We start from the raw sequence: 13,308 nt of genomic DNA, 5'->3' as shown, positions 1-13,308 counted from the left end.
ACAGTCTAAAAAAGAAAACACACTCTTACTGATGGCAGTATTCTAGCAAAAATTCAACACCAAATCCATTGTGGGGAAAGTCTGGTTGAAATTAAAGACAAAGAATCTCTACTTACTTGAAACTGTGAGAATGCAGTTCAATTCCCCAACTAAAAATTATACTAAGTTGTAAGAAAAGTTATGAAAACTCATTTACATGTTACACAGGCAAGTATTCACTATGACACTCCCATCACCCCAAACTACTACCTCATTATCTTGATGCTGACTATAACAAAACACATTTTGATCACTGCCTATCTGGTAGAAGTTAGCAAATGCATTTAGGCACCCATCTGTGTTAAACCTTATACGTGACAATCCAATTAAGGAAACAATCAAGCTTATACAGGGTGATTTAGAGTACTCAGTTAATATTATAGGGGGGAGGGGTCTTTGGAATGCAGAAGAAAACAATGTCAGACTACTGCGGATACCTCGAAGCAAATTATGCTAGTAAAACACAAAGTGCATAAGAATTCTGTGGGCATAACCATCCTCAGGTGACTTCATAGATATAATGTGTAATGGGTTCTTTTCTGGCTTCATTGGCTTGCTCAATGAGCACCATGAAAAACAAGGCTGTAGGATTATTTCTGTTTTTAATAATTAGTATAAACTATACTTGTATTTTAACTGAGCATTGTTCGCAGTGCTCTGCATCTGCAATCATGCAATCACTGAAGAGCACTATACAAAAAATAAGTTGTATTTCAAAACACTTATTCAACTGCATGACACTTTCACCTTCCTATCCAAAAATTGTAAAAATAAAGAAAATTCTGTCTTTTTGAAAAAGATGCTTGCTAAGACACTGTAAAAAAAGTTGTTTTTCATGCTCTATATGTACCCAGTCTACTAAACTTTAAAATTTTCAGAATAATGCATGGAACATAATACATGCCTAACACTGGTGAGGATTGTTGGAAATTTGTAGAGTGTGGGTGGAGCATTCTCTCCAATGTCATTTTAGTAAGAGACTATACAAATTTTCCTCAGAAAAGAAAGCTCCATACCAAAACCCACTCTTCACTGATCGGCATCCATTTCACAATATGTTCATTACAATGCAACAAAGCCATCTCAAGGTAGGTTGGTTAAAGGGGGTGGCTGCCTTGGCCCATGCATCGACTATCCCCACCAATTTTAGATGTATGGAAATATAAATACATATTGTATATACCTTCATACTTTAGCAACATGGCCTACAAAATTTTTATTTTTATTCACAATAAAACCTAAAATTAGCGAGGCAACAGATGAAATGTTCAAAATTATTCACTTGTCCGTCCCGTCATAACAATGTAATTACATGCAAGTTAATGATGGAATGCAGTATAACTAAACTAGCTTGGAAACATACAGTACATCAGCTTGTGGAAAACGGTGAGCTTTAGCAGAGAAAGAAACAGATTAACACCATAGGTATGAAATAAGAAAAACAAAGCAGAAATGCAAATGTGGCACTTAACACTTGAATTCCTGAAGCCTACGAAAAAACTTGTAATCCCGGCCCACCTTAACTCCCTTTGCACCTCTCAATCAGCATCTTTTGTTTTGTAAATATGTCACAGAGTACATGTGTACTGAAGTGACTTTAGCTGCAGGTGGAAGCTCCTGTTGCACCCTACGCAACCATGTTTGATCTTGTTCAGGAAAAGATCCCAGTCACCCCACTGGGGAAGACTTTCCGAGACTCAGGTCATGAAGCTTATGAAACTGTTTCTGGGCAAAGGCAGAACCGTAACAGCACTTTGTGAACATGCCCGTATTAATCAAACAGAGGAAGCCCTGCAGTCTACTTGTGACTTTATGCTGTAGGAAAATAAGTAAATAAATCAAGTTAAATAACATTCAATCTGGCTTTTATATAAATAGCATAAATGTTTTTATATAAAACCATCCCAAAACATAATCACAAACAGAACTTTGCATGATACCTTGGCAAGCTCTGTCAGCCCTGCTTTTTCTTTGAAGGACGTGTGGGGCAGACTGACTAGCAGGATGACGCCCGACCTGTTGCTGCATCCAAATGGTGCCATCTTTTGCATTTACGCCTGGTGCAGCTATGTCGTTCTTATATGATAGTGGACGTTTCTTGCGGGGAGGGCTTGTAGTTCTCTTTCTCCGATGTAGAACCCTCATCCGAGTTCACCTCTGTTATAGCACGTCTTTATTTGAAAACAGCAGAGTCAGATCGGGGGGAGCGTGAACGCAAATGAGAGAATAAAACTGAATTTAAAATAAAAAAAAAAAACGATAGCCTTTACAAGTACCATACACCTGCTGTTACAGACTCAAATCAAATGTATACTTTTATTGTATAATAATAAGACTAGCTCACTACTCAAAATGTTTATTTTTGGGAAGCAGCAAGGCTCGAACCAGCGAATTCTTAGTTATGAGTTAGCAGTTCTTATCACTGTACTACCAAAGTAGTCATGTCAATGAAGTACACTAACCGAATTTCTTTTTCTTCAGTTATACTGTAGTCTTGAATAAAAGCGCACTTATTTTGTTATACTTGTACCTTTTGTGCAAGTGCTTATTTGATATTTGTATTTCAGTCTTCACACATTATACACTTCATGTCAAAATTTGTTGTTAGTACTAAAACATGAAAAAAGTTTCTTTTAGGTATGTGCTCAACATCTCTTGCATTTCCTATCATGCTACACTTACATAGATCTTTGTAGACACGGAACAAACATGAAATGCATGCGTTTCAAATAACAATATATTATTTACCCTATACAGCTCCAGATACCTCACTCCCAGATTAACAAGGCTTGAGCTGAGAGAGCTTTTTGCCCTTCCTACAGTGGTGGGGGGATGGGATAGCAGGCTGCTTGTTGCTTATCTGCACATTTACAAAACAAAAGATGCTGATGGAGAGGTGCAAAGGGATGTAAGGTGGCCCGGGATTACAAGGTTTTTCGCAGGCTTCAGGAATTCTAATGTTAATGAGTGTTTTGTAAGGTTTTGGTAAAAACCTGGAATGAAGAAGGACACATGCAGTGTTCTCAACAAAAAAGATGCGAGTACAACAAATGAAGGTACCAATAGCGTTAGCAACAACTATGCAGGCCACTACGGTAGCTTTTTTTATCACTTCTCTGCCATGCCTTGGCATCACCAGTCCACACAAGAATCACTCAACACTCACTAGCCAATTCCTGCCAGCCACCTCAACCCAACACTAATCTTGCCCTGGGCCCTGTTCACCCCTTGAGACAGCCCAGCCATGTAGTCAGCTACAGCCTATTTAAGATACAGTGAATAGCATAGAAGAGTAAAAAGAAACAATAGAAGAGGCATCCACAGTGCATTTGCTTACAATAACACATTTATTTCATTAAAAAAGCTCAGATCAAAGTAACTGCATTGTTCCCCAGCCACGTGTCAAGAATGGAGTGTTTAAACAATGGAGTGTGGTGTTTTAAAATAGCAAAAACAATACTTTAACATGGTTAACCTGAAAAAGTTCTCCGAGACTATTTAATTACTATGGCTGTTGCATTTCTGTTATGGAGATAGAGTAATTTTTCCTGATGGGAATGGTACTTGAATTCTGAGAGCACTATCAGACGCACACCACAGAAGGTAACCGTAATTCAAAAAAATTACTTTGGTAGCCTATATTATCTTTATGTTTGTATTACTCTTAGTAAAATATTATTTTATGTGCAACTTAGTGTGAAAGCTTCTCCTCTCTCTCCAGAAACCAAGACTGTGGAAACCCTTTCTTTCTTTTGATAAATATTGTTAGAATATCTCTGCTGCAAACCAGTTCTCCTTCAAATTCCAGTTCCACCTAAGCCATAAACCTTTGCTTTCCTAATTTAAATCTTTCAACTAAACATCAGGTAGAGAAAGCAGCATCCTTAAATAGATATGAAACTTCCATTCCACAGTCTTACGTTCGCCCCGTGCGAGACAGTAGAACACACACACAAGATGTGTCTATTCGGATCCACCTCCAGCCCACTAGCTTGTCAGAGCTGACAGTAAGTGCACGAACAAATGATTGTTTTGCCTTGCACTCAGAAAGCCACTGTCGGCGGTCTACACCCCGGCAACCAGGACGACTCATGTGAGTTCGGTTACAACGGGTTTCATAGAAATATTGCTTAAGTGGTCCAGTTAGAGTCTGGACTTCAGGAACAATAGTGACCATCCTCCCATGGATATCAATAGCTGTCTTTTTGTCTGTCACCCAGTCACTGACAGCATCACAGACGGAAAGATCACCTCTACGTGCAGGGTCCACATTAGACCTACGGAATCGCCTTCCTCTATTACTCATCGTGCCATTAAGCCGTTCTTCATTCTGTCTAGGCCAGCTGTCATGTACTTGTTGCTCTTCAGATACATCAGTCTGTTCCTCAAGCAGAAATAACAGTGGTGGTTTCACTGGAGGAGTCTTAGACAACAAGACCCTGGGATGTGAATTCAGCTCCAATTCCTGCTCTGTAACTCCCCACGCATTATCCACAGTTGAATCATCTAGGCTTAGTCCCCCACTACTAAAAGAGGTTAGTGCCCAGCGTTCTGTGCTGATTGTGGACGGAAAATGAGGAGGTGCAGGAGTAGGAGGAAGGAACAAAGGTGAGTTATCAAGATTGTGAAGCCTAGTGCTGCTCACATTACTAAGCTGAGCACTCACAGAGGTCACCTCTGTAACATACTGCTGCATGGCAACATGACCACCACTTAGATAGTTCTGAGGTAGCGAGGAGGATGAGGCAGAGAGGCATCCAATCACCATGGCAACCAGAGGAAGCCAGCACATTACTCCAGGAGGTATCAGCTGTCAAAAAAGGGAGAAAGAAACAGGTTATAATGATGGTAAGTCAATTATTTAATTATCTAAAGTATTGGAAAGCTGGGGCCTTAGCTGGCAGAAAAATTTCATTTTTTTGCACAACCAGTCAGGCTGGTAGTCACCTTTCAAAGTAGTAGTAAGACACTTTTAAAAGAAAATGAACTAAACACTTTTTTTCCAGGAATTTAAGATCCAGCATTAAAATGGCTACCAAACATTACAAATATATTGTCATTCTTGTTTCATCTAATATAGCAGATTTAAAACACTTGTTTCATTTAATATAACTGATCTAAAACATTTTATCTACATTGGCTATTTGCCTCTGAACATAAAATTTATTTTGGTCATATGAATCTGTAAATCGCCCAATTCATTTGTCATGCTCACTTCATCAATTTTAGTAATGTAAAGCTATAGTCTATCCAAGCAGCATTGTGTGAATTTCAGAAATAAAACACAAACAAGCATCAGTCACTCATTCACTTACCAAAACTCAGTTACACTGAGTGAATTTAGTGCCAAAAAATCTGTTTAACATACATGTCCTTAGAAAAAGGAAAGAAATAAAAAAATACATAGGGAGAAAAAAAAAAACGTCTTCAGATAGTGTGACCAAGCAAGTGCTTGAATCTGGGCTCCTTAACTTGGTAAGCAGCAGCACTAAACAGCACACTATTGCGCCAATGCAGAAATGAACTGCATTATATGATACATCTACAGTATGTATTAGAGTGGTTCAGCTGAAAGAACTTTAAAATGTCACAAGTCAAAGTTGAAAGCCAAAAAAGGAAAACGTCCAGCATCAACCTTCATTATCTTTAGAGATGGTAGTATTTTTCAGAGAAACATTAGAATATACTTTGAAAAAACACATTTTATAATATCTTTTTATCTGACTTATAATTACTGGACATAAAGGATGATGCAAGAAGATAGTCAAACTAAATGAACATGCATTTGAAGAGATCATTGCCTCATAGCACCTTCAAAAAATCTGAATCCAGACCCATAAAACTATTGTGTAGTTATGAAAAAAGAGGAAAGCTTCATCTTGGCCCAAGGTGACAACCAATCCTGCACCAGTCACCAGTCTATAACATGGTAAACTAATGCACACATTTACATTTGCTTGAAGGTGGCCAAATTTCAGTCAATAATAAGCCTGCATGGACTGAGACTTGGATCCAGAAACCTTGTACTATGAAGCAACTGGGATAATCTCTCCAACACCCATTATCAACACTGCTTATTTGAATATTCAAGCAAACAAAAATATTGTATGGTAAAACAAAAAGCACATAGGAGTGTTAGCATTACCTAAAAGGTATCATTCAAATAGATGGCTGTATTCTCAGTTAAAGCCTCATGGATTTATTATAACAAAGATGGTAGTTTGTACCATCATGAGACTATAAGATGACTCTATTGTGGGAGTAGTATTAAATAAACCCAATCAAACTTTAGTTGCAAGTCAAGATCATAATGCATAACAAATTCAATTTTCACCACCCTGGTTTTGTGAAATGTACATTTCTTGATGCAGCACATTTTATTTGGAATAGTAAAAACCATTACTGAGGTGTTACAGCATAATAGAAAATAAAGCAGAAGAGACAATCTTTATTGTGTAAACTACAAACTGTTATTTCAGTACCTATTGCACAATGTGTATAGATTTAATGTAAACTAGAACAGAATGCTACCAAACTATCGGTCTACACCGGACACAAAGAATATATAATAAATCTGAGCTAATGAGGATGCTGAGCTGTTGCAAAGGAAGGACATTTTTCAGCATATATCTGGATTTTTTATTTTAAACTGGAAACCCGGGTGCACTTCTTCTTCCTTTTTCTCAAATTACCTTCCCCATCACAGGGATGGTATGGAGGTATAAACTCTCCCTATAGCATTGTAGAGAAAAGCCAAGCAAAATGACACCTTTTATTGGCTAACTAAAAAGATTACAATATGCAAGCTTTCAAGGCAACTCAGGCCCCTTCTTACATCTTGCCTGAAGAAGGGGCCTGAGTTGCCTTGAAAGCTTTCATATTGTAATCTTTTTAGATAGCCAATAAAAGGTGTCATTTTGCTTGGCTTTTCTCTACATTCATAATGGCTAACACGGTACAACACCCTAGTCCTATAGCATTGGTAAGGCACATGGGAGATACTATCCCTGGAATGGATGTTATCTATTGAAAGTTGTACAAATTCTCACAATTTTTCACTCATTGATTCTGCACCAATTAATCTAACATTTATGTTTTACTTCTGTACCACTGTGCTGTATGGGTCTAGCATTAGTATAAACTAATTTAATACCATCCATCCATCCATTTTCCAACCCGCTGAATCCGAACACAAAGTCACGGGGGTCTGCTGGAGCCAATCCCAGTCAACACAGGGCGCAAGGCAGGAATCAATCCCGGGCAGGGTGCCAACCCACCGCAGGACACACACACACCAAGCATACACTAGGGACAATTTAGGATCACCAGTCCACCTAACCTGCATGGCTTTGGACTGTGGGAGGAAACCAGAGCACCCAGAGGAAACCCACGCAGACACAGGGAGAATATGCAAACTCCACACAGGGAGGACCCGGGAAGCGAACCCGGGCCCCCTTACTGCAAGACAGTAGCGCTACCACTGCGCCGCCCCTAATTTAACACATTAAAAAAAAATTAACTTTATAGCAAGTCAACACCATTACAATATGGATATTAATAAAAGAAAACAATATATTAAAATTAGACTAAAAGTCATCTAATTTCAGTCTTGCATCCACCTCCTCCAATTCAAGGTCATGGGGATGAATGAATAAATACTAAAAAATACTAAATAAACAAACAAGCTAAAAAATGGCAAACCTCAGCAACAAGGTGTGTATTTTTATTATTGTTTTCTTTATTTCTAATTACTCTTCACATTAGTATTGGTTGTATCAAGATCCTGCTGAATTTGACAAAAGTGTCTTACATGGTTGTCTCGACTTCAGTCTTAACAATAAAAGCTGAAATTCAAACAAGGATGCCACATATGTCCTTGGTGTCGTCCTGCCTCAAACATCAAACAACAGAGAGACTTTTACACAGAGATCAACAGAACAAAAGCTTCAAATTGCGCTTAATACAGGTTACAGGTCACCTGTTCTGCTAATCTACAGGTTGTGCAAATGGAAAAGAGCAAGTAGCAACACTTTCTGTAGACCCGGGCTACTTAAAGGCAGAAGACCCAGTTTTGATTTTCTAGGATGTGTTTCTTCTCTTCCATTATCTTTAACCTGGATTTACTCATTTATTGGGATCAAGCCATATTTCATTAGGACTGCAATAAAATTTGGAAACTCTATTATTGTTTTTGAGTTGTACTTAATGCCTTGTATTTATTGTGTTTATGTATTGAGCATGCAAACATAGTTTTTTTTTTGATAGTAGTTTTGTTTCTTCTTGCAATGCAATTGGCATTTCTGAGTATTTACTCTGCAAATGGTGCTCAGTTATCATTAACTAGTGGAACAGAGTTGTGCATTGTAGGGCCTTAATGTTATTTTAGCTGCTATCAGTGGCAGCAGACTCTGATTATGCATTCTCTAAACGTCATTTTGGTATATAATATGGGGTCATTACAATATATATTTCCCATTCCCTACTTTCTGTTTACCGCATTAATTGCTGTTAGGTTTTCAATATGAGATCTTACTTGTGGAGAACACTATCATAATTTTACATTATGGCCAATGCATGTGGTGCGCTTGCTTGGCTCTTTAAATATTTCCACCCAGAGACTTAAAGCAAGGGACACTTATGACTGAGTTGCCAACTTGGGTTGAGGTATAAGATTCACTTTAGGAGCTGTGCACCTGAATATCTGAAGTGGCAGAAGCTTCCATCTCTGTCTCTATGTACTGCAGATGTGCAAACAGGTGTGGGGAAAAGATGAGACATGTTTCCAGAGACTGGATCATCAATGGAAGGTTATATGATAATTTCTATGGGAGATAGTCATCATAGATATTAACTTGTTAAGAAACAGTGGGGGGGGAAGAATAAGAAATGGTGACAAAGAGGGCAGGCAGGAGCATTGTCGGAACATAGTCCAAGGTCTAAGAAAAACTAAAACTAGCAGACAAGACTGAGTGTAGAAACCAAATCATAAAACCAAAGTTGTAGTCAAAAGATTCACTGTGAAAATATCCTCAAATTAACTTGTTTATTTTTCACCTGTGACTTTCACTTTACGCTCACTTCATACCCGATTTTAAGACCATGAAAAATCTGACAAATGAGGAGACCAGTCCATCAAGCTTGTTTATTAAGCTAATAGCTAAACTGTCTCAATTTCTCATCCAGATACTTCTTAAAGGTTGTGAAAGTTTCTGCTTCAACTACATGACCTCTAGTTTGTTCAAGATTCCCACTAATTTTTGCATTAAGAAGAGTTTCTGGACTTCAGTCTTACATGTACTTCTCCTTAATTTCCACTGGTATTCACATGTATGTAATTCACTATTTAGTTGAAAAAGATTTTGCTGCATTAACTATTGATACCTTTGAGAATTTTGAAGACCTGGATTAGGTCCTGCGCAGTCTCCTGTGCTTATGACTAAACAGGTTTAATTCTATAAGCCTGTCTGAGCAGGACATGTCCTTAAGTCCTGGGATGCACCTGATTGTTCTCCTCCTGCCTGGGTACAAGTGCTGCTTTGTCTTTTTGTAGTATGGTCACCACAACTGAACACAATATTCCAGGTGTGGTTTCACTAGTGGTTATAAATTCTAAGAATAATGTTGCTTCCTGTAGGGCAGTGCCTCCCATTCCTTTTGCTCACTTGTGGCACTGCACTTTTCTACAATAAACTAGAATCCCTAGAAAAATTTTGTTCTCCCTGAACACCCTACTATTCCTAACATGTGCAAGGAACTTTATCTGTCCTTACCACCACACCAATTGCCCGCTGATAACCGCTTTTGTTTTACAAATGTGTCAATTAGTGGCCCTCAACCTGCACTCAAACATCTCCATTCAACCAGAATTTTCACTTTCAGCTCAAATCTGTGTTGAACATTTTATCTAGCAAAGAGTTGTAAGGAATTATATAGGTAATGATATATTGTTAGTCGAAATACATACATTTCATGTGTGTTCCGTGTGTACAATGATCTGTGTAAATGAAAGATGAAATAAGAAATGTTAGGTCTTGTAGACACAAATCAAATTTATGTCTTTATTATATCAAATATAACCACTTGAGTGTTAAGTTTTAACTTTTGTGACAATCATGCTTATGTGACGTCAAGGTAATTTCAACAAAACAAGTGTAATTTGTCGTTTAGCATTTACTTTAATAATTAACAAATTTACACAGGCTGCTACTCAAATCAAATGTACTTATTATATCAAATATAACTGCTTCAATGTAAACACCAACACAAACACAGATATGCAAGAAAATGTCTTTATTTGGACTTCAGTCTTCACAAATTCACAGCAACATGTCATTTGAACAATTCCTTTTTATTCAGTTTTATTCTTGAATAAAAGCACACTTTCTTCGTTACACCTTTTGTGAAGGTGGATAGATAGATAGATAGATAGATAGATAGATAGATAGATAGATAGATAGATAGATAGATAGATAGATAGATAGATAGATACTTTATTAATCCCAATGGGAAATTCACATTTATTTTATATTCCAGGATGTACGGAGGGAAGAACAGTGTAAAGAGGTCAGTACCATGATATATACTATTGTTAAATTCAAATGTTAACAGTTTCCACAAACCCAAGGACCCTCCTTTCTTTCCTTAGTGGACCCCATGCGTGCCTTTTACAGTATGAGGAATTCCCTGCAATTCCTAGTTCCATTGTCTCAAAACAGCACTCACACCCATGCCCATAGTTATTCTTAGCCTTTTGTGTACTCATAATGGTGGGATCTTTTTCACAGGTAACACATGAGGTGTTTATATGCATATTCTCTGTGGTGTTTTAATAGAATGGAATAAAGCAGCCATTATTCTAAAATGCTCAACAGGATTATTTTCTGTTGTGCTTCATACTCGTCGGGGGGTATTAGTGTAATATTAGTATCAAGGAATAAGCTAAATCATGCTCAATTCACATTCATGCTCCCCCCAATCTGACGTTGTTTATTATTTCTCTTGTGACACATTTATAATGTATATATTGAGCTTATGTAACATGAGGGTAATTGTAACAGCACCGATAAATATTTTCACAGGCTTTAGTGTTTTAAACTGCATTTTTGAAGTGTTTGCCCAGAAGTGAAAATTATCCAAGTCTTTTAAAATTACTTTTGCTGCCTCCTTAGTATCTGCTATGCCTCCAATTTTAGTGTCATCAGAGAATTTCACAAGTTTACTTAGTGGTTCAAAGACGGAACCCAAAGGACTCCACCCATGACCTCACTCCATTTGATGCATTCTGTTATTTGTAACTCTGTTTTCTGCCAGTTAAACTTGAAATCTTTTTTTTTTTAATAGGTTACCCCTAATTCCAGCTGCTACCAGCTTCAAAATTAATCTTCAGTGAGGGACTGTATTAGGCTTTTGGAAAGTCTAAGTATACTATGTAATATTCTTTTCTTTTGTCCACTACTCCAATTGCCTGTTCAAAAACTTTTAATAGATTGATCCATTCTGACTTTTATTTAGTATGCTGTTTTCAAGTTCTTTTCTGGTTTATCTCATCTTATGGTTTCCATTATTTCGCATGTTTTAGAAGACTTACTGCTCTGTAAATACCAGTCATGTTTGCAATTTTCTTGTCATCTGGTTTGTTTCCTCTATTTTACTACAACTAGTAAAATCTCATCAGATCTGGGGTTTTATTAGTCTACAACGTACAGAGTCCTTGAAACAAGTCTGAATCTTTTAATTTAAATTAATTCATAGCTTGTTTTTACTTCTGCATGGAACATTCTATTTGTTTCTTCCTTTACAAATACTTCAATGAAATATTTATTTAGTTCGTTATTTTCTCCTCATTTTCAATTATTTCTCTTTATTCATCTCCAAAGTTTCTTAAATTAGCTTTTACTGGCTTTTTATTGGGGTAGTACTCAACAAATTCCTTGATGATTATTTTCACTTTTTTTTTTTATTTCAATTTCTTGTTTGACGTTTAGAGTATTTTTTTGATCTGTGTTCCTCTAAGTCAGAATTATTTGAATGTTTCTATATTACATTTTTGTACAAGGATCTTTTCAGTTTTAAGTATTTAATTATTTTTTGGATAATACACATTGACACCACTTTTCATTTATAGTTACTCAGATTCTGCTTTCCAATTTATATTTTCTGATTAATTCCTCATTCCCATAAATTCCATTTTCCACAAAAAGTCTTTGTTTTTGTGTACATTTCTGTGGTTTCATAAATGATTTCAAATGTTATCAAGCTGTGATTACTGATGGTTAAAGTATCAATAACATCTTTTTATTATTCTGTCTTTATTATTTGAAAAGATAAGATCTAGACAGGCCATATGTTGATCTTTAAACAAACTGAGTGAGAAAATAGGCATTTGCATTTAGCATTATTTCATCATTTGTCTTTTACAGATCTGTAAAGGACATCCAAGTTAATGTTTGCAAAGTTAAAATCCCCCATAATCACTACAAATCCTTTTTATTGCACATATGCTTTATTTGACAAAATAATGCTACTACTCAAAACGTCAGAATTTGGCAGCCTTTAGAGCATTCCACTTTCGAAATGTCTAGACCTCTACCTTATACTAGCTTAACTCACAGTGATTCAATCATATTTTCTATTCTGTCTTGATTTTGTGGGCCTTAATATTATTTTTTTCATATTATACCACACCTTCTCCTTTTGTTCCTGGTCTATCATTCCGGATAATTGTACACAGTGGATGCAGAAAGTATTGAGATGCCTTCTCATTTTACACACTTTATTGTGTTGTAAATTTCATTTTAAATGAATACATTTTCCATTTCTGCCCAGCAGTCTACACTAAACAATCTATACTGACAAATGAAAATGTGTTTTCAGAAATGTATGTGAATTTACTTAAAAATCAAAAACTGAAATATCTTATTCAAATAAGAATTCAGACCCTTTGCTGTGGCACTCTTGAGAAGTGTCTAGAACTTGACTGGAATCCACCTGTGGTAAAATGAATTGATTTGACATAGTCTAGAAAGACAAACACCAGTGTATATAGGGTACCGTATTTCATACTGCATGTCAAAACAAAATTAAGTCCAATGGGCCATCTTTAGACTTTTGCAATCAAACTGTAGTGAGACATAGATCAGGACAAGGGTACGAAAACATTTTTAAAGCCTTTGAGTGTTCCCAAGAGCATGTTAGCCTCAATAATTTCGAAACGGAAGAAGTCCGGAACCACCAAGGGCCTCATTTTTAAAGCCTTGCATAGACTGCATA

The 13,308-nt window shown here is 36.7% G+C and overlaps 1 protein-coding gene across 1 annotated transcript in view; it reads right to left on the bottom strand.

Annotated features, from left to right (window-relative positions):
- Positions 1-2,541: 2,541 nt before the first annotated feature.
- Positions 2,542-13,308, bottom strand: part of LOC114660777 (neurotrophin-4-like) — a 152,681-nt gene continuing 141,914 nt past the window's right edge. The window contains exon 2 of the mRNA XM_028813669.2: positions 2,542-4,849. Within this exon, the coding sequence (XP_028669502.1) occupies positions 3,956-4,831 (876 nt within the window). The 5' untranslated portion in view covers positions 4,832-4,849 and the 3' untranslated portion in view covers positions 2,542-3,955. The remainder of the gene's footprint in view (positions 4,850-13,308) is intronic.

The sequence above is a fragment of the Erpetoichthys calabaricus genome, chromosome 11 (genome assembly GCF_900747795.2).
Source record: "Erpetoichthys calabaricus chromosome 11, fErpCal1.3, whole genome shotgun sequence".
Classification (NCBI taxonomy): domain Eukaryota; kingdom Metazoa; phylum Chordata; class Cladistia; order Polypteriformes; family Polypteridae; genus Erpetoichthys; species Erpetoichthys calabaricus.
Note: the sequence above shows the minus strand (reverse complement) of the source record. Positions and strands in the feature narration are given on the sequence as shown.